The sequence below is a fragment of the Amphiura filiformis genome, chromosome 6 (assembly GCF_039555335.1).
Source record: "Amphiura filiformis chromosome 6, Afil_fr2py, whole genome shotgun sequence".
Lineage (NCBI taxonomy): Eukaryota > Metazoa > Echinodermata > Ophiuroidea > Amphilepidida > Amphiuridae > Amphiura > Amphiura filiformis.
The window spans coordinates 21,992,233-22,017,983 of record NC_092633.1 but is presented as its reverse complement, the minus strand read 5'-3'; the positions used below and the strand labels follow the sequence as shown (position 1 = coordinate 22,017,983).

Sequence of the window (25,751 nt, the reverse complement as noted above, 5' to 3'; positions counted from 1 at the left end):
CAGTTCTTTCAATCACAAGGTTTTGAATTAAATGGTCATGTGACACTGATGAAGTCTGATGGTTTCAGACGCAAGGTAGCAAGTTGTAAAAAATGTAAGTTCCAGTATTTGATTTAATTCAAAACCTTATGATTCTAACGACTGGATGACTGAAAATATTCTTTATATATATTTTATTCAGTTCTTTCAATCTACTACAAGTTCTTTTTCACGTTTCACTTTTGGCCACCAAATATAGCACAATGCACATAGCACATTGCAAATGAAATTACATACAAGGACACATTTTTTTTTATCACAGATGTTATTTTCAGCCATATGAGCCTTTTAATGTTGGGCTTGTGGTAATTGCTACTATTTTCATGTTGGCCTTTTGAGAGCTGTTAGCTCTCATATTAGTCATCTTTATTAATACTTAAAGGGACTTTCAGATATCCGTCTGGTACAAAAAAAAAAGCTGCAAAATTGTCAGAAGTTGCTTAGTTGGATAATTGGAGGGGAATATACTTAAACCATTTTCTTTTCAGAATATGAGAAACCTGAAATGTTACTTTTGTCTCTGAGATCGCATCCCCTATGAGATTTGCGTATAATTGCTTATATGCCAAAGAATTACGATTTGTCTCCTTTGACATGAAAACAGTGTCTTGTTTAACCCCCTGAGCACTACCTGCCGATCTAACATTGCCTCTCATTGGTCAATTACATGATATCTTCATTTTAATCACCAAACAGAATGGAGTTTTGCAAATAATTCACCCCAATATTTTTGTGTGGTGAAATTATTCTAACAATGTTGCTGATTGGGCCAAATGATAATGAAAACTTCTTTTTGGCCAATCGGCAGGTACCAGTAGTTCTCATGGGGTTAATCATTGTAGAGGATAGTTAGTAAATATTCTAAAACTTATAAAAAAATGATATTGTATGAGGGATGGTGTACCACAGGATTGACAGATATCTAAACATCCCTTTAAAGTTTGATTAGATGACAATTATTATATAATGTGATGTGTTTGTTTAGAATTTATGAAAACAACATATTATTTTTGTATCCATGATAAAAGAATGAAGTAAATAATTTTCAATAACAAATGTAACAATTTTTTTCAGAGGAAAGAAAATATTGAATGTGCCATTTTCATGCATGTCTAGGAAATGTGAAGTGCTGAACAATCACTGCAACTTGCATGTTTGGTGTGAATATTGCATGCATGCAAAGCTTTTGAAATTTCAATTTCTTGACTAACTGGACTTGTGTAATATACATGTTCTAGAATTCAGTGTATAATTATTGCACCTTACTCTGAAGTTTGTGGTATTAAAGAGGGACATGTGGTAATTCTTTGCTACAGGGTTGCTTTCCCAAACTTCCAATATTTGAATGTCTACAATGTTAAAGCCATATTATAACATTTGCTGAGGAGAACGCCCTCAAAAAAATGTTAAATTCAGGTTTTACACGATTGTAATGTACTTTAGTAAACAAAGATTCTCTGCAAAAATCAAGACTTTAGGTGCTGTAGTTTTGTCTAAATCCGAGATTTTGAATAAACCGCCTGAATCAGCGTTTTATTATTACGATAGAAATATTAGTCGAACGCGTATGTCGATGTCAACACAGTACTACGTTACACGGCGTATGGGACAAACACACACACAAACCAAATTACAACCGCCGGAGTAACATGCATTGGCGCTAGTTGTAAATTCCTATTTTCTTTGCTTTACCTCACTTGTTCGGCTCAAAATTAAAAGGGACATATATGACAGTAAATGCTAATATTTTATTGAAAATGAATACTAATCTATTTTTAAAGAAATGTTATAATATGGCTTTAATCAGTGTGATTAAGGACAGTTTGGGTTTGGGTTGATAGCAGTGGCATAGACAGGGGAACAAAGGGCCCTGTGAGAAGTCTCCACCCTACCTGCTTAAAGCCATAATGTACGATCTTATAATATGAAATTGGTTAATTTTTTTCAAACCTGATTTTTTTGCATATTATTATTTGTATTGTTTACACATGTCCCAACTTGCACCTAAATAGAATTGGCCAAATTTGTTGTCTTTGTAGGTCAACAGAGGCAAAGTTCGACATATTATCATAATTTAAAAATTATGATAATATGTCCTCCCATAGAACTGCATGTTAAATAGCCAAACAGAAACCCTTATCAACAGTTATTACTAATATTATTTCAACATTTTGAATAAAGAATAACAAAATTAAAATTTTGACGGAAATCGTACATTAAGGCTTTAAGGGATGCTGGTTGCCCTGATTTATTTAAGATTTTGTAGGCCTTTTTGTACTTTTTAGCCCATTTTTGACTATTTTCATCAAAATAATGTTACCCTTCTTGAAAGTTGCTTTCCCCTCTCCCCCCTCTTAAAAGGTCAGGTTTGATTATGTTAGGGCTGAAAACATTTTGTGCTCATCTTTATTTTGCATATCTTCCAGGTGTGTCTGCAATGATGGCTGATGGATATCTAGAACGTAACACTTCTGTAGGAACACCATATTGGATGGCACCAGAGGTTATAGCATGTGGGCAACAACTAGGCACTATGTATGATGTTAGGTAAGGTTATGGTATTTAACCCTTACACCTGAAGGGCTTTTGGTGACAGAAAGGGAAAGAAGGGAGAAATAAAGAGAGAAAACAAACAAAGAAGTTGTTTGCTCTGGGTGAGATTCAAACCTAAGACCCATGTATGCCAAGCACTAGATTGCCGACACTTAGCCACAGTTCTTATGCTGGCCAGGCCAGCAAAAACGTACCTATATATCACTTAGGCTTATTGCATCATCACATCCCGCGGAATGCAAGCACGTACAGATGAAGTTGTTTGTAGTAATTTGTAATACTCAGGCCAATTAAGGTTAATACACCTGTAGGAGCTAAAAGCAGTCACAAGTTTGGATCAAAACCCAACAAGAATATGAGTAGAGATAGCTGATTTCTTAACACACATTTGATTAGTAATGCCAAGCTTTCAGTCAAAATATGTGACAACCTGCATCCATTTAGTTGATTGATTGTCATTTCTCCTTTTTATCATTTCTCCTTTTTTCCTAGGGCTGATGTATGGTCATTGGGTATAACTGCAATAGAATTAGCTGATGGTGAGCCTCCTATGAAGGATCTACATCCTATGAGAGCACTGATGAAAATACCAAGGTATGTGATATATTAATCCAGGCTGGTGATTATCTGAGGGCAGGTGGAGGAAATGGAGGAATCAAAGGTGATGGAACTGTGATGAACACCTGGTTAACCATCTGAAACCAAATTGCATGATGTATAAATGTTGTAGTTCTAAAACATCTGCTCAATTATTCCATAACAAATTTAGAATCACCCAAGTGATCTTCTGAAGATAGCATAACCGCATTGAGCTCTCTTTCGTGAATAACATCACTTTGCCCTGTCTTCAGTAAATAGCATAACCCCATTGAGCTCTCTTTAGTGAATAAAAAAATAAAAAGCGCAGTGATTTATAGTGCGCTACTCACAGGCACAATGCCTAGACGTTGATCCACAAGCCTCAGCACACTTTACAGGTTGTTGCTGACCACTACGGCCCCACATCATTCCATAAACCATTAAACAACAATTCAGGGACTTCGCTGCTTCAAGAGCGCACACCCTAGACATTCCACAAATAACCATCGCCATCAGGACCAGCTCCCTGAGTTTAGTACGGGTTACAACAAGACAAATTAGCAGTAAGTTCCTTGTCCAGGGGAATTTCAAGCTAACTCAATTTTTCCAAGAGAGCGTACTAGGCACCACCAGGGTTCGAACCCGCAACCTTTTGCACCATAGTCGAATGCCTTATCGATTGAGCTAACTTGACTGCTTAATAATATCACTTAGCACTGTCTTCAGTAGATATCTTAACCCCATTGAGCTCTCTTTAGTGGATAACATTACTTTGCACTGTTTTCAGTAGATAGTATACCCGCATTGAGCTCTCTTTAGTGAATAACATCACTTAGCACTGTCTTCAGTAGATAGCATAACCCCATTGAGCTCTCTTTAGTGGATAACATCACTTTGCACTGTCATCAGTAGATAGTATAACCCCATTGAATTCTCTTTAGTGGATAACATCACTTTGCACTATCTTCAGTAGATAGCATAACCACGTTGAACGCTCTTTAGTGGATAACATCACTTTGCACTGTCTTCAGTAGATAGCATACCCACATTGAATGCTCTTTAGTGGATAACATCACTTTGCACTGTCTTCAGTAGATAGCGTAACCACATTGAATGCTCTTTAGTGGATAACACCACTTTGCATTGTCTTCAGTAGAGCAGAATCACATTTTAACTATATCTTTGATATTATACCAAATTCACATTGAACTATTCTATCTCCAGGGGATAGCAGCATTACACGACAACATTAATTTGCATGCAAATTATTATTTTCTTCAATAGATACATGTTGAGTCTTTTCATGAGACAGAAGAATCACATATCCCCAGCAAAGACAAAACGTTTTTGAAATCATTCATAAAATGTTGTCAGAAAACGTTTAAATGTCGGGTTATATAAGGGGTATAAAACGTTTTCATAACATTCAAAAATACATTTTGTTAACCTACTGCAAATATTTCAACATAATGTTACTTAAGTGTTGACAAGATATTTGGCAAAAAATGTTTGTAAAAATTGTTTACAATAACATTTTGAAAACATTTTAAAAATATTGTTGTAGTGTGCTTTCATACAAAATGTTTTACAATGTTTACATGCATGACCTTTATATAACCCAACATTTAATGTTATTGAAATGTTTTTAAATAAACCAAAACCCAAAATATAATTTTATAAAAACATTTTTGTAATTGCTGGGATCAACTACCTTCAAGAACAGTAGATGGTAGATGATATTATGTTGGTATACTTTCTCCAAGTGCTAATGACATCCACTTGATCACTGCAAGAAATAAGATGTTGTCTAGTAAAAAAAATTCTTGATTTTGTCTTCATCTTGTAATGCATTTATGGTGTACTCGCTTTACAAATTACTTTTTTTTCTTCTTTTTTTTTATAAATCTGAATTACTAGGTATCGTGTAGTATATGTCACATTTCTAAGATGAGTAGGCAAAATATATTTTATTTTTACATCCTTTTAGCAATGGTGTGTAGTAAAAGAAGGACAAAAGTCAATTCAATTTGTTTCTGTCAATCATATCAAAAGCAAAATATTGAAAACATGTATGTATTATACAAGCAAGAGTTGTATAATATGAATTTCAACCCATGTATGAGTAAAATTTATAAAATGAATACTCTAATAATGGCTTTGTCAATAGATCATGCTTATTATGGCCTACTATTTATTTCTTTATTTGTCTATTTATATATTTATTTAAGGTATAAAAACCAGCTGGCAGTGCAAAGTTGAAAAACACTGTCCTCACAAAGCAATTATATCAATATGCATCAAGTTTGTATCATATTAATACACAAAAATACATAAAATAACAACATGTGCGACATAAAGCTTGGTTTATTTTGCTACCATTGGTTTCACACACATTCTATATAGCGATCATGAATCAAAATGACCCATTCTTGTATGGAAAAGTAGAACTATAGCTCTGTATGTGTCGCTATGCTCATAACAGGAGCGCAGAATGCGAGAGCCTTAACAAATGATAAAAACAATAAGCGAGAATAAAAACATACAAAAACTAAAAGCTTCACAAAATATTTGCTTATCTTATTTGATTGGTTAAATGTAGTCAATTTTAAAAGGAAATGATATCACTGAATTATTCATTTATGAGATCACAATATATAAATTTTATCATATCAGCTTCGTTTTGGATTGTTACAAAAAACTAAGCAAATGCAGTCATGATTACTGAATGAATCAAACTTCCATACATAGGCAGGCAGCTCAAAATGTGGGTCATTGGGTCAGCTAATTTGGAATATTCTAGTCACCTTTTGATTGGTTACTTGACTTGTCTTCGATTGATTACTTCCAAACCTAGCATATTCGCTGGTAAAGTGATGTAATAATCAGACTAACTACAAAACAATTTTTGGTCATATCGCGCTGCACTAGTATGTTCACGCGGTACCTCTGCATTGAACCATAGATGTCAAAAAGCAGAGATCAAGACCTGGATTGTAATTTTATAGAATATTCATATCATGCTGATCACTTGCAACTGTAAGATTAGTACCATTGAAAAGAGCGGTATTGTATTCTATCTATGATTGCAGACATGCCCAGGTGATGAGTGCAACTTGCTTGTAGTACAGCATGATATATTAATCAAAAATTGAATGAACATATTGCTATGGTAGTTAATCTGATTATTACATCACTTTGACAGCGAATATGTTTCATTTGTTTGCTAGCTTGTTTGATGTATTCTATTCACCCATTGCACGGTTCCGCCATATGCGAGGAGAGACTCGATCTGGCAGCATGCATGAATGGGAATTGAACCCTTGATTGAACCAGTCATGTAATATTGCGTAAAGTTAAGCAATACTTCCTTTCATGTCTATTGCCAGTTCGAGGCTCTCCTCGCATATGGCGGAACCCTGCAATAGGCGAATATAGACAAATCCAATTTCACACATTCCTACACCTCAATGGCAGCCATAGCTGGGTCCCTGTTGGCTCCATCTCACCTAAAATGTGAAATGATGACTGCATTCTATCACCCGTGTTACACGTAGACAAAAGAATGATGACAGTTTACAACACAAAAGAATCTTACATCTAATTTTAAGCGGCTGTAATCCACCCAATTGGGCAGTCATAACACCAGTAATAGTGGTAACACCAGTGGACCCAGTAATGGCCGACCAAATTCTGGCCATGACTTAGCTTGTTGGATTCGTCTATAGGCTCAAGCAAATTACTGGAGGAAAACTTTAAAATCCCTTTTCTATGCTTGTTTTTTTTGTAAAGAAAATGAACAGATGTGAAAATTGATTTGATACATGAAAGAAAAGAAAACCACTCCCAACAAATCAAATGAGCAATTCTCAACCTTATGCAACATATGCCTAGCAAAGAAAATATTTTGAAAATGAAGATTGTGACTCATCATCAAGTTTGAAATGACATTATCTATTCATCTTTGGTTATTGAAGATACCATCTAGCGGTCATCTACTCGAGGATGTGGAAGAAAATAAAAACACCTTTCATAATAATTACATGTAACCAATTGTACGATGTGATGTAACCTATGTAAGATGCATGAAGGAGGGAGTATTTTTAGCATGCTTGTCAAGGTTAATTCAGTTTGAGGAAGAAACCAAGAATTACCAGCTTTTTATGCTGGCCATAAAATGTGAACGACTTGTTTGGTGTATACAGCTGGTTTTTTTAACTACTAATTGATGTATTCTGTCATTTTGAGTGAAAATGATTTCTGTCTTGTGGAAGCTTGTGACTGACTGTCATATTGTTATATTAATACATACAGCATTTACATGTAGAAGTTTATGAAATTATCTTGTTAGCACAATCAAAGAAAGAAGTTTTTATTGCCAAAATAGCTTCAGCTTTGAGTTGTAAAAGCTATACATTTTTATGAAATCAAAACTTTAATTTCTGAAAATTAGCTTTTCTGTAAAAAGCTAGAAACAACAGTTTCTAGTAATAAAAATCTCTGTTTATTATTGCCAAATGACTCTGCTTTCTACTGAAGATAGCTTTATATATAGTTCGGTTTTGCTATCTATATGTGGTAGCTTGATGTATAACTCTGTTGTCCACTATTGAATATAGCTTGCTATATGATTCTGATATCTACTGAAGATGTATTGCTATATGATTCTGCTTTCTACTGAAGATAGCTTAGTGATTCTGCTATTTGTTGAAGATAGCTAGATTAGCGATTCTGCTATCTTTTGAAGATAGCTGTAGATTAGTGAATCTGCTATCTACTGAAGATAGCTTGATTAGTGATTCTGCTATCTACTGAAGATAGCTTGATTTGTGATTCTGCTATCTACTGAAGATAGCTTGATTAGTGATTCTGCTATCTACTGAAGATAGCTTGATTAGTGATTCTGCTATCTACTGAATATAGTGATTCTGCTATCTACTGAAGATAGCTTGATTAGTAATTCTGCTATCTACTGAAGATAGCTTGATTATCAATTTTGCTATATACTGAAGATAGCTTGATTAGTGATTCTACTATCTACTGAAGATAGCTTGATTAACAATTTTGCTATATACTGAAGATAGCTTGATTAGTGAGTCTGCTATCTACTGAAGATAGCTTGATTAGTGATTCTATTAGCTACAGGAGATCTACTGAAGATAGCTTGATTTGTGATTCTGCTATCTACTGAAGATAGCTTGATTAGTGATTCTGCTATCTACTGAAGATAGCTTGATTAGTGATTCTGCTATCTACTGAATATAGTGATTCTGCTATCTACTGAAGATAGCTTGATTAGTAATTCTGCTATCTACTGAAGATAGCTTGATTATCAATTTTGCTATATACTGAAGATAGCTTGATTAGTGATTCTACTATCTACTGAAGATAGCTTGATTAACAATTTTGCTATATACTGAAGATAGCTTGATTAGTGATTCTGCTATCTACTGAAGATAGCTTGATTAGTGATTCTGCTATCTACTGAATATAGTGATTCTGCTATCTACTGAAGATAGCTTGATTAGTAATTCTGCTATCTACTGAAGATAGCTTGATTATCAATTTTGCTATATACTGAAGATAGCTTGATTAGTGATTCTACTATCTACTGAAGATAGCTTGATTAACAATTTTGCTATATACTGAAGATAGCTTGATTAGTGAGTCTGTTATCTACTGAAGAAAGCTTGATTCGTGATTGTGCTATCTACCGAAGATAGTTTGATTAGCAATTCTGCTATAATTATACTGAAGATAGCTTAGTGATCAGTGATCTATGAAGATAACTTTTATCCACTGAAGATAACTTTTATGTGTTAATTTGATCAATCTTATCCAGCATTTTTTCCTTATTACTCAACAGGAACAAGCCACCCTTACTCTCCAACCCAGGGAGGTGGTCACCAATGTACAAGAACTTCATTGCTCAGTAAGTATACAATTTTAGTCAGACGAGTACTAAATTTGAGATCAAATTTCACAATATTATTTCCGGTGTATCATCCAAAAGGTCTGATAACTTCCAATGTGTGTCATTAGACCATCAATTCCCAAGATATATTTCATGATTTTAAGAGGTTTTATACCACAGATAGTCATTTTAATGAAGCTTAATGGACCAGAGATATGTCCTGTGAGACTGTAAATTTGCAATTAAGTGAATTTATTCATGAATCCATTAAGGCTGACCTTTTTCATGCCATATATAAAATATAATTGAGCTATCATTATCATATACATGTCATACAATGGCATGTGCAAAGTGGTTGCATGTCCCCCTCACATTTTGTCAGTCAGAAATACACCCAGTTGGGGAAATTATGGGGCCACAAATTATGGCGAAAGAAGCAAAATGTTTTGAGCAGTCGGGGGAATCAAGACGTGGCCCCCACTTTTGAAAACCTATGCACACCATTGATCTCATACTAATGACTGATTAAATCAAAAATCAAACAAAACATGCAAGTATTGAATATGTGTTGTAGCTGTTCATATCAGTGGCATTTTAAATTTGGGTTCTAAGCATTTTTGTCTGCCTAAGCTTTACTAACATTTTAATTTACATTGACTAAAATACATATGCAGTAGGTTAGTCTAAGGACTCAAAAGAAAACCTGCTTCTAGTCAATGTCTTTTAGTAAACTGGCTCCTTTACAATGCTTTGACACTGTTTTATACTGATTTTTGTTTTACTTTTTTGTCATAATTTTCCCGAATACTATTACATTTTTACCCACCCTGAATGTCATATAAAAAAGACAACATTAATGCGAAATTCTTCTGATAAAGAATGATGATTCATGTTTATGCATGGCTGTTGTGATTGATAAATGGAGATGTGAATTTAAAAAGCTAAGTGATTCACAATGTTGTGAATGTAGTATGTATAGTGTGGTATATTTATGAATATGAACAAAACTACCATTTGACATCATTATGCTTTGGAAAACTGGCTTTCCATTTTTCGGTTTGGATACATATTGATTTGCACAGCACATTGTTACACACTATAAATGGTATTGATTGAAGTTCTATTCATTTCTCTTGATTTAAAATATATTGGTTCTGGTCAGACTTGTCATTCATTTGACATGGCACAGTTTTTCACACTTTTGGCAATCAAATGGTACATGTAGTATGATCTTGAAACTTGTTTTATAAGGCACGAATCATACCGTTTAGTAGTACATAATCAACAACAACCCCATGAAAATGTGATGAAATTATATAGAAAATTTAAAAAGCAAATGAAGAAGGTGAGCAAAGTCAAGGACAATTATTGCTGAAGGTGGGATGTCAATCACTGAAGGTGCCATGGTTCGTAGGGTTTCCATGAGTATGTGCTCCCAGTATAGTTTCTCTCTCTATGGATAATATAGTTAGTTACCTTGTCTGTAAGCTTCTGTATAACACAGAGGAACATTTGCATAGTATGATCTTATTGTAGAGCAGATGGTCAACACATCTTGTTTTGTGTTAAGCTTAAGATTTCATCCTAAGTCTGACAATGTGTAGGATGTCATCATCTGTGGGGCCAGATTGAAAAATCATTACCGTAGTGTATGTATATATAGAGACATGCATCATGTGATAAATCAACGCAACTGCATCTACAGTATTTGTAAACAATCATTTCATCATAGTGGATAATAACGTGTTGTGTGAGGGTTTTTTAATGGTAGCTAAATTTAAAATATAAAAGTAGCTTTCTTCTCCCAAAATTAAAATTATGGCACATTTTCAAAGTGACTTACCTTACTTCCTGTTTCACATTGTAAAACACAAAACTGAAGTTACAGGGATTTTACCCCAACACCCTGATCTGGACCACCACCACACTGTTTTTGCAACCTGACACATTACCCTTGCATCAACCATACACCTTATATAGCATCAACCCTGGTACATGGTGCAGTTTATGGGTATCAGTGGCCAGGACAAAAGGGGGGAAAGTGAGTGCAATGCAAGTTTCAAGGGACAAAATTGGACAGAAATGGTAAAAAATGGGCTAAAAAGTACAAAAGGGCATACAGATCGTCAATATCAGGGTGGCTAGCATCCCACGGAGGAGCAATAAGGGACATGACTTTGCACAGGGTGGAGGGGAAAGCTGTTTGCCCCACTTGGTAATGGTGAATAAACCATGCAAGTATAAATGTGTTAACTTTTCAGGTGTTTAGTGAAAGACTTTGCCAGCAGACCTACAGTAGATCAGCTTCTGAGACATCCATTCATAACTCAAGTGCCAAAGGATATATCAGAGATACATCATGGACTTATACTACTCATTAGACAGTATGCAAATAAGATGAGAAGAACTCTACCAGAAGTCACTACAAAGTAAGTCAATTAGTCATTATCAGTTTTCTTGCTCATCTTGAAATAAAATGTTATCACTTGTATGTCCATTGTATGTCTAAAACAAGTTACACATAATCAAGCCATTTTAATCAACTACATGCCAGGCTTCCCAGTGGCCTAGTTACTAATAATTATTAAAATTGTGTAAAGAACTTTAACACTGGTTCATCAAAGCATGTAATGTCCTAACTTGGTAGAAGTTTCTTTTCTGGAAGTATACCAAGCTTTACCATGAAGGAAAAAGTTTCAAACTTTCAAAATAGGAAATTACGGAGCTTGAAAACAAAGCCTAATAATATTGCAGCACATACACATACATACAATAACCAATTAAGATAGAATATTTGCCTAATATACTTGCCACATCATACAAAAGATTTTATCAATCATTTTTTGTAAACATGCACTTAATGGTCATTTTTGGAAGAATTATGATGAAAATAAATTTGTTAATTTCCTGTACCATATCCTTATCTAAGACTGTTTTTGAATGGATGGAAGCAGAGAGAAGTAGATGGGAGACTTGAGAGCCACATTATTATCTGACTCACACAGATACAAAAAAAAAGCTCACATGTTTGACTTGCTACCACAAAAAAGTGATAATTTTGTGTTTTGTTTTCCTTCCATATTTGCAGACATGGTAAATTAAACCCCATCTTCACCCACGGTGTCACTACTTTAGTGAGAAAGCGTCACTTGATAGATGACTTGGCCAAACTTGATCACATTAATGAGGTAAGTATCAATCAAACCTCACAATAATTTGTATTCCCAGTAAATGGAATCAGTAGTAATTAAATCTTGATAGATAACCTAGCCACACTGCATCATAGAGCATGTTTAAAGTGGTTTTCCAAGTAAAGTGCCGGATATGTGCTGTAAAACCATCAGGCCTATAAAAAAACCGCCATGTCAGACAAAAGACTTTGAACATGGCAAAAGTTCCAAGTCAGCAAAAACATCTGAATCCAGCGATGCTGAGGTCTTCATCAGTGCTCGGGCCCCAGTACTATCAAGTAGAAATGCTCAGAGACTTGTTTCTGATCAGAAAACATTAGCACAAACATGTTTTTCTACGGATCCAACACTTTACTTGGAAAACCACTTTTATCATTTACTTAACATGCTGACATAGCAACTTTGTCTTCTGTGTTTATACAGGGTGCCAGGATCAATGCTGAATTGGTCAATTCAGCACCCCCCTAAGGTGGCGACCAGGGCACATGCCCCCTTCATAATTTAAAGCCAAATTTAGTTTTTTACATGATTGTAATGTACTTTATTAAACTAACATACTCTGCAAAAATCAAGGCTTTGGGTGCTGTAGTTTTGTCAAAATCCGAGAGTCAAACGCAAACATGATGTTTAGCACACGATGTACATGGTGTGCGGGATGGTCATACACACATCGAAGGACTGTGCCATAGCACGACCAAGTGACACGCATTGGCAAAATTGGCGCTGGTTGTAAATTCCATTTTGTTTTTGTTTTACCTCAATTGTTCGGCTCAAAATTAAAAGGGGACATATCTGACAGTAAAAGCTAACATTTTATGGAAAAGAAATACTAATCTATTATTCTACAGAAATGTTACAATATGGCTTTAATGTTGTCATCTTGTGTCATTTCAGGGTGTGATAGTACGCCATTTATCAGAGCGTTATATGAAGGGACAGATCTATACCTACATAGGGGATATTCTTCTTGCAGTCAACCCCTTCACACAACTAACTATCTATGACAATATGGTGAGTACAGAGGACATCCTGTTGGGTTTTTTTTTTTTGTTTTGTTTTGTTTTTGTAAATTAAACTTGATTATAGTTCACAAATTAGCAGTAAAACATTTTGCAGGTTGTATTTGTAAAATTGCTTAGCATGGCAGTTTTTACATCACCATCAGATAAATGCCATTTTAACCAGCTTGTGACTTGGTGACAAATGGGACCATAAAAAAATTAACGAAAAATCATCCAGCTGCAATGACTGCAAAATGTGTGTCTAGAGCAGGTGCATAGCCCATGGGTGCCCCACTTTTTTGCACTGTTTTGAACTATTTTGCAGCTTTTTTGCAGCTTCAGGTAAATAGGCACCACACTTTTTGTCACCTTGCTACATGCCAGGTCTAGAGATTATAGCACACTCATTGCCATTGTAGTCCCAGGTTGTAGTTAACAAATAGTTGATCAAATATCTAGGATTGAAAATTTGATACAAATTTCATTTTTATCATATTTTTGCCAGCATTCTGAATTGTATCAGCATTCAACCAAAGCAGCAAATCCACCCCATGTTTTTGGCATGGCAGATGTGACCTACCAATCTATGCTATATCATAACAAAAACCAGGTGAGTTGGCAAATAACAGAAATTTAACAAATTACATCTAAGGTACTTCTGCAGACAATCACATGAAGCATTTTTGTGATGATAAGTACCACAGAGAATATGTTATAATTTTGTGGGGTTACATCTTTAGAAGTCCAAGGTAACATGAATACAATTCAATTTTAGTTTTCTCATTCAGTATAATTTCTAAAAGTTTAAACTGACTTTCAGCACAACTAATTTAACTAACCTTGGATTTTCGATGTGTGACACACATCTTCATCAGAAGAAGTCCTAAGATGTTGTGATGGATATGCCCCTTTGTTTACCATTCATTCATTCAGTATACTCAAACAGTATTTTCTCCTGTTGCTTTCAGTGCCTTATTGTTAGTGGAGAGAGTGGAGCGGGGAAAACCGAAAGTGCCAATTTTCTTGTACAGCAACTAGCCAAACTAGGAAAGGTAAGCGTTGTACCATATATCCCATTTCCACAAAAACATACTAAAAACAGCTTAATTGTGGTGCATTTTCCAATTGATTTGTCAAAAATAATCCAATTCCCAAAAGTTTCACAGCTTTTTTGAGTCCTTTTTTGTTGTTGCTGAGAAATTAATGATAAACAATATGTAAAAAATAGTTAATAGACACCAGGGCGGTAATATATATCATTTCTTACATGTATAGCTTCTGCATGGGGACAGTAAATGCATGTTCCAATCAGACCAAATTACATCTCTGGCCCAGTATTGCAGAAGTTGGAAGAAACTTGTAGTTGCCTGCTCCGCAGCCGACCGATGATGATGACTGTGTATCTTACAATAATTGTTATAATTTTCATTTTTTTAACATCACCAGGCTGTGGATCACTCCTTAGAATTACGTGTTCTACAAGTAAACCCTTTACTAGAAGCATTCGGCAATGCACAAACAGTAATCAATGATAACTCCAGCAGATTTGGCAAATTTCTGGAGCTATACTTCACAGAGACTGGTCATGTAATAGGGGCTGAAATCACACAGTATTTACTGGAGAAATCCAGGGTGGTACAACAGGGAAGGTAAGATATGATATGTTTATTATAGAAATGGAAAGATCCCTGTTTGAGTTACTGTGAGAATATTGACTAAAAAATATCTAATAAGAAATTGTAACAAAACAAGTGTCAGGGATTTTCTTCTGAAAATGCAGTTAAAGCAAATTAAAACCCTTTTTTGTAAGATAAGACTGCTAATTCAAGCAATGTGTTCTTTTTATTTTTCCATTTCAGAGGAGAGAGGAATTTTCATATTTTCTATCATTTCTTAGAGGGTCTTGCTAGTCAGGGTAAACTTGATGTATATCAACTTACTATCAAAAGAAGATATAGGTAAGTTTGTTTTTTTCTGAAACTGGAGGGACAATTTGTTATCTACAAGAGCATAAACCTCAAAACTCACAGGAAACATTTTAGGGTATAGTGTACATCTTATTAGACTTCATACAAGTACATCTTCCCTGTTCATCCAAACAAACAGAATGATATTGGGCCAGAGGATGATTTAAGCACTTCCCAGCAAGTCTTGCGGTTAGCACAGCTGTGTGCGTAAACATGACACCACTGCCCGCCCACTGCATACACACGTGCATGGTTAAATTTGAATTTGGACAGATATATTTACAATAAATACACCTTCAAATAGTTGGTCGATTTCACATTTTATGTTATCTACAGAAGGTGTGAATTATCATTCATGCATACATCACTTTAGATCTGAAATCGACCAAATAATGACGACACACGGGCAATTCTAAAACAACATCTTTTGCACAGAGTTCAATGGGATTTGAAAAGTAAAGTGGCAGTTGAAACTCTAGTGATAACACATTTACAGTGCATGATGGGGCTTCCTTAAATCATCCTCTGATATTGGGCTATCCTGCATAAATATGATTAAAATAAATAAATAAATAAATAAATAAAACCAGGGAGGACATAATTGACTGGTCAGTGCCAGAAGTACAATAGCTGCCCTGTAAACAATTGATAATTTACACACAGTTTATTAATTGTACTCATCTACACATGGCAGCTTTTGCACTTACTTTCTGGTGCTGAGCACTGAGCAGTTGATATTTTCTTTTCAAAAAGAAAAAAAAATCAGGTCAGTTCATCTTTTGGATCCCGATTTCTCCCCATTGAATCAGAAGAAGATTCTTTTCTGATCTGGCTTTTGCTCCCTTGCAAATCCAGGCTGGTTATGTGCTCACATCCAATATTTGATACTATGGTCATAAAAGATGAAAATATGTTTCTAAACTTTGTAATCATCTTCATTTGATTGTTCTATATTCTGTAGATATTTACAGCATGGTGTACCTATATGTAAAGATGTGACTTGTAAACAGAAGCTACAAGATATACACAATTGTCTGGCTACCATAGGATTCACTGAACTGGTTTGTATTCAGTAGCAGGGTGTATGTATTGTAGGTGTATGTTGTAAACATTGAGAAATGTGAGAAATCTGAGAAAATTAGAGTAGTGCAGTCCACACGTATGGACTGCCCTACGCTCTAATTTGTAACACACAGACACCCTCCCTCCATAAAAACAGTTTTTGGAGTTCGAGCAAGTATTTTTGATACAGGTGGCTTTACAAACATGTATTATTGTAAGACCAATCTATTGTAATGTTTTTGTAGATAGCATAAAATGCTTGTAGATGAAATTCTACTGATAATGCTTGTTGATGGAATTCTACTGAAAATGCTTGTAGATAGAATTCTACTGATATGCTTGTAGTTGGAATTCTACTGTACCATACCAATTGTTTATAGATGTTCACATTTGATTTTGTAAAGTTTACGAGCAACTCTGCACTCATGGAGCTACACTAATGAGTGGCAATATATTTTTTATTTTTGTACACCAGGAGATCCATTCAGTGTATAAGATCTTAGCAGGCATCCTTCACACAGGACAGATCAACTTCAGTGAGGCAGAACAAATGCACACTATGAATAAGAGCACAATATCAAACCAGAAACAAATGACAGTTGGTAAGAGGTTCTTACAAAGATTCACCGATTTAGTACCTATTATAACCCTTGTTATTGGTAGCAGATACTCAGAGATGGATTGTGGGCTTGAAATCCAAGCTCACAATCCTGTTCAGGCTACTTATAGGCAGTTAGCCACATCCATCCTGTTACCAGTAGCCTCAAATAGTTTGATGTTTCATTAGAGATATGCAGTGTTCCACATTTCAAACTAATGAAATTTCATAATTGCAAAACAGAACCATCCTTTTATAAGCTATGTTATCTGCTTGTGCAATAAGACTTTTCTTCACTTTTCTTTTCTACTTTACATAGCTGCCTACTATCTAGGAGTAGACTCAATGGATATGCTGGATGCCTTGACAACATCTACCGTAGTAACCAGAGGAGAGACCATTATACGAGCTAACAGTAAGGTCCAGGCAGAGGGCATCAGAGATGCGGTATCTAAGACACTCTATGGAAGACTGTTTAACTGGATTGTCAATAGGATCAATAAATTGCTGAGACCAAAGCAGTTTGAAAAGTGAGATTTAGTTCTGACTTCTTGTTTTAGGTGCATTACAAATGCCCTTCCCAAGTACAGTTTGTAACCTAGTTCTACCAGATGCTGGGCGAGAACCCCAAAGCTGATTTCACTTGTGAACTCCAGTGACTCCTCTGAAATAGATATACTTTCAATTGTTTACCTGTCATGAAACTTCATGGAATGAATGAATTTTTGCAATAATTTACAGTGTTGAAGTCCCTGGTTGAAGTCAAGTACACTTGTCTAAGTTCAAGGCATGTCTGAGTCTACTAAGTCTGTACATGAGTCCATGACTCTGGACTCAAGCCAATAGGACTCCAACACTGATAATGTGTATTCTTATTCTTTGATGCTGGCATTCTAGGGACCACATTAGTTTAGATGTATAAATTTGACAAATATAAGCCCTGTGCCATAATGTGTAGCATTATTCTTTGATGCTGGCATTCTTTAAAGCTAATGTAAAGCGACCACACGTCTAGATGTATAAATTTGACAAATATAAGCCCTGTGCCATTATGTGTAGTAATTATCTGCAACAACAAGTTGCTGCTGTGAATTAAATTAGTAGCAATAATTATTTCTCTCTTTTTGTGTATTATGTTAACAGGTTAAAACTCTATGAGATAGGCATTCTTGACATCTTTGGATTTGAAAACTTCATGATCAATTCCTTTGAGCAGTTATGTATCAACATTGCCAATGAACAAATACAGTTCTTCTTTAACCAACATATCTTTGCTATGGAGCAGGTAGGTCTTTGCAAAAAACACTAATTCCCTAATATCATTATAAAAATGAGGAGGAATAATTATGCTTTGTGTAAGAGAAACCAAACAAATCCCAACTCTAACCCTAACCCTAATCCTACCCTAATCTTAACCCTTACCCTAACCCTAAATCCTAACCCTAACCCTAACTCTAAGGTTACGGTTCGCTATCTCTAAGGTTCGCTATCTCTAAGGTTCGCTATCTCTAAGGTTCGTTATCACTAATTACGAAAAAGGTTCGCTATACCTAAGGTTAGATATCACTAATTTTGAAAAAGGTTCGGTATTTCTAAGGTTCGATATCACTAATTTTAAATAAGGTTTGCTATCTCTAATTTTAAATAAGGTCCGCTATCACTAATTTATTGAAGGTTCGCTATCTCTAAGGTTCGCTATCACTAATTTAAAATAAGGTCCGCTATCTCTAATTTTAACAATCCCGGTATCCCTAAGGTTCGCTATCTCTAATTTTAAATAAGGTCCGCTATCTATAAGGTTCGCTATCTCTAAGGTTTTGCTATCTCTAAGGTTCGCTATCACTAATTTCAAATAAGGTTCGCTATCTCTAATTTTAAATAAGGTTCGCTATCTCTAATTTTAAATAAGGTTCGCTATCTCTAATTTCAAATGAGGTTCGCTATAGCGGTCCTTATTTAAAATTAGAGATAGCGGACCTTATTTGAAATTAGAGATAGCGGACCTTATTTAAAATTAGAGATAGTGGACCTTATTTAAGATTAGTGATAACGAACCTTAGGTATAGCGAACCTTAATCGAAATTAGTGATAACGAACCTTAGAGATAGCGAACCTTAATTAATTAGGGATAGCGGACCTGAAACAAAATTAGTGATAGCGAACCTTAGGTATAGCGGACCTTTATTGGAATTAGTGATAACGAACCTTAGAGATAGCGAACCTTCAATAAATTAGTGATAGCGGACCTTATTCAAAATTAGTGGTAGCGAACCTTATTTTAAATTAGTGATAGCGAACCTTATTTATAATTAGTGATATCGAACCTTAGAACTAGCGAACCTTATTCTAAATTAGTGATATCGAACCTTAGAAGTAGCGGACCTTTTTTAGGTATAGCGAACCCTTTTCTCTATTAGAGATAGCGGATTCTGATCTCCATAGACTTTACACGTTAGTGATAGCGAACCTTAGAGATAGCGAACCTTAGAGATAGCGGACCTTAGAGATAGCGGGATGTCACCAACTCTAATCCTATTAGTATTTCGTGCTCTCTTACACTAAGGATAACCCAGGAAAATTGGGTCCTGCAAAGGAATAGGTATCAAAGAAAAAATGGTTAATCATACAGATGAATGCTTTTATTTTGTACCTCTAAAGTAACAAATGTTGACACTCACTATTAATTAATCAATTCTCAACTTTATTTTCACTGATTGCTTTGAATGAATACTACAGAAAGAGTATGAGAGTGAAGGAATTGATATAGCCCATATAGGATATCAAGACAACCAGCCAGTACTGGATATGTTCCTTCAGAGACCAGTAGGAATGCTACATCTTCTGGATGAGGAGAGTTGGTTTCCTCAGGGATCAGATGCTACACTTGTTGGTAAGTACACATTGATATATCCCATATAGGATATCAGGACAACCAGCCAGTACTGGATATGTTCCTACAGAGACCAGTAGGAATGCTACATCTTCTGGATGAAGAGCTGGTTTCCTCAGGGATCAGATGCTACACTTGTTGGTAAGTACACATTGATATAGCTCATATAGGATATCAAGACAACCAGCCAGTACTGGATATGTTCCTACAGAGACCAGTAGGAATGCTACATCTCCTGGATGAAGAGCTGGTTTCCTCAGGGATCAGATGCTACACTTGTTGGTAAGTACACATTGATATAGCCCATATAGGATATCAGGAAACCAGCCAGTACTGGATATGTTCCTAAAGAGACCAGTAGGAATGCTACATCTTCTGGATGAAGAGAGTTGGTTTCCTCAGGGATCAGATGCTACACTTGTTGGTAAGTACACATTGATATAGCCCATATAGGATATCAGGACAACCAGCCAGTACTGGATATGTTCCTACAGAGACCAGTAGGAATGCTACATCTCCTGGATGAAGAGAGTTGGTTTCCTCAGGGATCAGATGCTACACTTGTTGGTAAGTACACATTGATATATCTCATATAGGATATCAGGACAACCAGCCAGTACTGGATATGTTCTTACAGAGACCGGTAGGAATGCTACATCTCCTGGATGAGGAGAGTTGGTTTCCTCAGGGATCAGATGCTACACTTGTTGGTAAGTACACATTGATATATCTCATATAGGATATCAAGACAACCAGCCAGTACTAGATATGTTCCTACAGAGGCCAGTAGGAATGCTACATCTTCTGGATGAAGAGAGTTGGTTTCCTCAGGGATCAGATGCTACACTTGTTGGTAAGTACACATTGATATAGCCCATATAGGATATCAGGACAACCAGCCAGTACTGGATATGTTCCTACAGAGACCAGTAGGAATGCTACATCTTCTGGATGAGGAGAGTTGGTTTCCTCAGGGATCAGATACTACACTTGTTGGTAAGTACACATTGATATATCCCATATAGGATATCAAGACAACCAGCCAGTACTAGATATGTTCCTACAGAGGCCAGTAGGAATGCTACATCTTCTGGATGAGGAGAATTGGTTTCCTCAGGGATCAGATGCTACACTTGTTGGTAAGTACACATTGATATATATCTCATATAGGATACTCCATTAGGAATGCACTCTACTCATGTATTTTTTACACTAATTTCTTTCTTTTGCGATCTGCTCCTTTTTTGTTTCCCTTTTCTTCAGCACTTGTAACCTGCAGCAAAGATGATAAAGAAAAACTGTTTTATGTGGTTGATAGTATTCAGTAAATTCTTACTCTGTCTCTCTCAACAGAAAAAATCAGTCAAAATGTTGGAGAGAATCAGTTATTCTGGAAGAGCCCTCATGATGACCTGCTGTTTGGTATTCAACACTATGCAGGACAGGTAGGCAAACCATTTATAGTCTTATAACCTAATGTGATAAATATTCCATAGTAGTTCAATTTGGTAATATAATAATGTACACATGTATAATGTAACCAGTTGTGACTCAAAATGCCAACTATATGTTGTATCGTAGATGTGGTTATCAATTTGTTTCAATATGGGGGATGGGGTTGGAAAAAGTTTGATACTCTTAGAACCTATATACCTACAGTGATATTTAATTGTGAATGGAAAAATTAGTAAAACCATATAGGTACAGATATTTTTCAGGATGAAAATTTGGCTTTGCCCCCTCACATTAAAAGGCTGGCTACACTACAGAAGGCAAGTAAGCAACTGATATTTACTGGGTGCATGGCAAAATTATTGTAAATAATTGGAATTGAAAATTTGTATTTGCGTACACAGCCTTGACGTTGAAACACATTTTGTTCAGCTAGATATTTTGAACCTTGTAGCACAAGCTAGCACATGTAATTTGTTGTTCTTGTTATACAGGTGATTTACAGAGCTGATCATTTCCTTGCCAAGAACCGTGATGCTCTTGCTATGGATATTGTGTACTTACTACGCTCATCTAGTGTAACTCTCATCAGGCAGCTATTTGAAATGGGGCTTATGAAAACAGGTATTGTATACTCACCATTGGTCAGGCTAAAATAGCTGCTGAAAGTCATTTTCTGCTTGAGCTTAGGAGAAGAATTAGCCTATATTTAAGTTTGTTTGTGCAAGCTGAAGATTAATTATCTATACAAGCCCCCTTCAATAAGAGTTTTAGTTGATGTGGACAGAAATTAATGAAGCTAGATTAGTGAATAAGATTTGTAATTTTGCATAGCTTTCACCCATTTCTTATTTCTCTTCTCCTGATACCATAAGTTTTTACCTCCAGTCGGGAGTCAGGTGGGGGATGTAACTGGCACGGATGCTGGCTGACCAGAGTTGGCGATGAATAAATATATTGTCAGGATGATATTATCACAACAACTCTTCCCCTCCATCCTTGTCATTCCACTCTCCAATTGGAAGTAAAATTAGCTGGCACTCAACTTGGGCTATCTATATAGAACCATGATCTGCTCCCCTTTTTAGGTCAGTTAGATACTCTTATGCAAGTATTTCTTATATGCCAACATCTCAGAGAGGAGTTGCACCAGTAACCTTTTTACAATTTTTACAATCTTTACCATTTGCTGAAATAAACTTTTAGTTTATAGCTTTAAAACGAGCAATTTAGTTATCTGCTGCACTATACCAGAATAATTATTTTGTAATATAAGTAATCTAGTCAATAATTGTTGTACAAATCATTTTTGATATTTTTTAGAGAAATCAGTCAACTTTCAATCAGCTTTTATATTGCCGAAGACAGGTTTTGATAACTCTCTACTCCTTAAATATCTATGCCTATGCAGTATGCACAATCCTAATGTATCATATATTACTATAATCTTATTTTCCTAAATTCAAGTTCATTAGTTATCACAAAGGTCCATAAATCTTTTCCATTAATGTTATTATGAATTATCTTAAAATATAAAAGTAGGAGGAAGAACAGAGCTGAGGAATTTATCATATGTTAGGAATAGTACTCTTATCGTGAGTATAATGACATGCTGTGTCAAAACAAAGAAATATGAATTATTATTATATGCTCATCACTTAGTGATCACTATGCCAAGGAGTCACAAAGTTAGTTTGAAGTAAGCTTATACGCAAAATATTACCAGCAAATTTGTGTGTTTGGAGCAGTTATGTTGTTCATATTTCCACATAGAAGTAAGTGATTTACATAGATAAAGTAGTTTTTTCCATGAAATGCGGAAAACAAAAGAAAAAAAAATTGGATACAAACATGGATTGCGCAAAATCACAATTTCCAAAATAAAAGATTTGCAAATCTTTTTTGCCTAATAAATGAAATATACTGTTTACTTATTAAACTTATTCTTGCTACAAACTCAGTTTGTGACTCCACACATGACCACCAGATTCCACCATGTACTTCAACATTTACCATGTACCATAATTGCATTCTTACCTTAAACCCAAGTTCTTCAAAGCCTTGATAGGTACAGGGTAAATTGTAAATACACATAACTCAGTGTTGCCAACTACATTGGTAAATTTATGACATCTGATAATGTTACAGTTAAAGAAGTTCTCTTCATTTCAATTTTGCTAAGGTTTGATTATGTGCTGTATGCAGATCCATTGGGTGCTTTATACCCAAAGTTGGCAATACCTTTTCACCCAATGCAGATCCATTGGGTGTTTTATACCATAAGTTGGCAACACTTTTTTACCTAATGCAGATCCATTGGGTGTTTTATACAAATAAGTTGGCAATACTGTACCAATTTTGAAATTTATCACTGAGTTTAGTGTATTAATTGGTCAATCGGTTCACAGGAAACCTCCCCACCTTACAAGGCCCTCTCCATCCTCGCGATACACTGAGACACCGACCTAAGCCTAGGCCTATTGGAGAGGGACTATCACGGGAGGTGAGAGAGATAGAAAAGATGGTGTTGTAACCATGACAACTTGATGTGCACAATCACCATCATCAGTTTTATCCCACAATTTTAATTTTTGCACCCAATTTCTATTTGGAATGATTGGAAGTATCACATGCACTGATAAACTTACTAGGCCTATTTGGGCCTTGTATAGTAGCTACAGTGTATTACAAATTATACAAAAACACAGTCAATGTGATATAATGCTTGTAGAAAACCAAATTATGTATAAATACTTTTAATTTTTAATTGATAGTTTATAGGTATACACTGCTCAAATAGTCCAAGAAAGTACACACGCCATGATGTTGTACTTTTTGCATATGAAATGTGTTGTGTAATGTCGTACCAAACGCTAGAATACTTTGGTCGTACAGTTTTATTTTCATCTGCATTTACCTTGAGCAGGTTTTTACCAATGCATTCCAATTTATTTTATTTGGTAGAATGCAGTTCACAAAGCCTAGAGATTAATGTTTTATGAGGACATTTAGTGCTTTGCTTTCATTTTGTCAATTGCTTGTAACGTCACTTGTTTTTACTTTTTTGTTGCATAATAAGATACAGGGACGGATGAGTTGAACGATGTAAAGTGGACATCCTATCCTACACGAACACATAGCACAAATCCTAACAGATCTGTAGTGAGTTTTTTTGCTGGATGAGTGCATGTTGGCTATAGATTTTAAGTTCAAAAATATACTCAATAGATAGCTTGCCATTTATAAAGTTGTTGTGTTGTATCATAGTCTTCTCAGCTTGAGCAAATAAGTGAAAGATTTTTTATAAATCTTAACATGGTGAGCGATACAGAAATATTGATATGTTCAAGAGGACAGTGATTATCTATAGACGATAAGGAATAGGAGGGGATAGGAAGACGATAAGGAAAGTGAGGGGAGAGGAAGAAGGAATGAGAGGGGTGAGGAAGAAGAAGATAAAAAATGTGAGAGGAAAGGAAGGAGGAACAGATAAGGAATGGGAGGGGAAGGAAAGGAAGAAGAAGATAAGGAATTGGGATATAGGAAGAAGAATATAAGGAACAGGATGAGTGAGGAAGAAGAAATTAAGAGAAAGAGAAGAGGGGAGAGGGAAGGAGAAAGCTTCAGACATTGGACTATTTTAGTTGAAATCCATACACCCCTATGGAAGACATGACCTTAATCTCCAACACAGAGAGTGTGAATTCCAAATGGGATTACTTGAATGGGTGAATCCATTTGAAAACTACTACTCCTGTGTGGGAGATTAAGGTCCCGTCTTCCATAGGGGGGTGTATGGATTTTAACTGAGATTTCCCCCCTGGGATTTCCCCATAGCTGAGATCATATTATATACTTCTTAATCATTGTAAGATCACTTTTCCCAAAGACTCCAGGAACAGTATGATTTGTTTATTAGCATGTGTATCATTGTAAGGTAGTGAAGCCATTCCTTCTGTTGGTAAATATGTCAGTTATTTTATCTGTAAACTAACATCCAGTAAAGATTTGGTATTTTGTATCATCCTGAACACTTCTATGCAGAATGTTACCCCTGGTAAGATCCCTTGTGACTCTGATCCAGCATGTTGTAGTTGTGAAAATAGTGAAAGGTGGTAAGTTTTGTAAGAAATCAGAATGAATTATTTTGAAACTAATTCTGAAGTACAAATTAAAGGTGTGTGACAAGATCAACAGCCTCACCCCCACTTTATCCTATCAAAATGGAGTTTTTATCATCAGAAGAAATCTCATATTTTTCTCATAACCCCAGTGAATTTTGGGCCTAAAATATATTACGTTTAGGATGTTGTGAAACATGTTTTTGCTTCTAATATCAAAATTGCTCATGCAATTTAACTCATAGCTTTGGAATCAGATTATTTTTGGTACAGGTCTCAATGTGAGGTACAACACAATAAAAAATCTGACCACCAACCTTTAAGAGGCGTAGCCACCTGGTTGGTTATGGGAGTCAAATACCAGTTTGTTTGTATGGTCAGAAGGAA

At 35.5% G+C, this 25,751-nt stretch overlaps 1 protein-coding gene across 1 annotated transcript in view; it reads left to right on the top strand.

The window, feature by feature from the left end:
• Nucleotides 1–25,751, top strand: part of LOC140155148 (myosin-IIIb-like) — a 100,320-nt gene that overhangs the window by 32,893 nt on the left and 41,676 nt on the right. Inside the window, exons 7-24 of the mRNA XM_072177872.1 lie at nucleotides 2,466–2,586; nucleotides 3,085–3,186; nucleotides 9,035–9,100; nucleotides 11,344–11,511; nucleotides 12,171–12,270; nucleotides 13,168–13,284; nucleotides 13,780–13,884; nucleotides 14,243–14,326; nucleotides 14,721–14,923; nucleotides 15,134–15,232; nucleotides 16,203–16,302; nucleotides 16,779–16,905; nucleotides 17,221–17,431; nucleotides 18,045–18,186; nucleotides 19,638–19,791; nucleotides 21,145–21,236; nucleotides 21,738–21,867; nucleotides 24,323–24,405. Of these exons, the coding sequence (XP_072033973.1) occupies nucleotides 2,466–2,586; nucleotides 3,085–3,186; nucleotides 9,035–9,100; nucleotides 11,344–11,511; nucleotides 12,171–12,270; nucleotides 13,168–13,284; nucleotides 13,780–13,884; nucleotides 14,243–14,326; nucleotides 14,721–14,923; nucleotides 15,134–15,232; nucleotides 16,203–16,302; nucleotides 16,779–16,905; nucleotides 17,221–17,431; nucleotides 18,045–18,186; nucleotides 19,638–19,791; nucleotides 21,145–21,236; nucleotides 21,738–21,867; nucleotides 24,323–24,405 (2,204 nt within the window). The remainder of the gene's footprint in view (nucleotides 1–2,465; nucleotides 2,587–3,084; nucleotides 3,187–9,034; nucleotides 9,101–11,343; nucleotides 11,512–12,170; nucleotides 12,271–13,167; nucleotides 13,285–13,779; nucleotides 13,885–14,242; nucleotides 14,327–14,720; nucleotides 14,924–15,133; nucleotides 15,233–16,202; nucleotides 16,303–16,778; nucleotides 16,906–17,220; nucleotides 17,432–18,044; nucleotides 18,187–19,637; nucleotides 19,792–21,144; nucleotides 21,237–21,737; nucleotides 21,868–24,322; nucleotides 24,406–25,751) is intronic.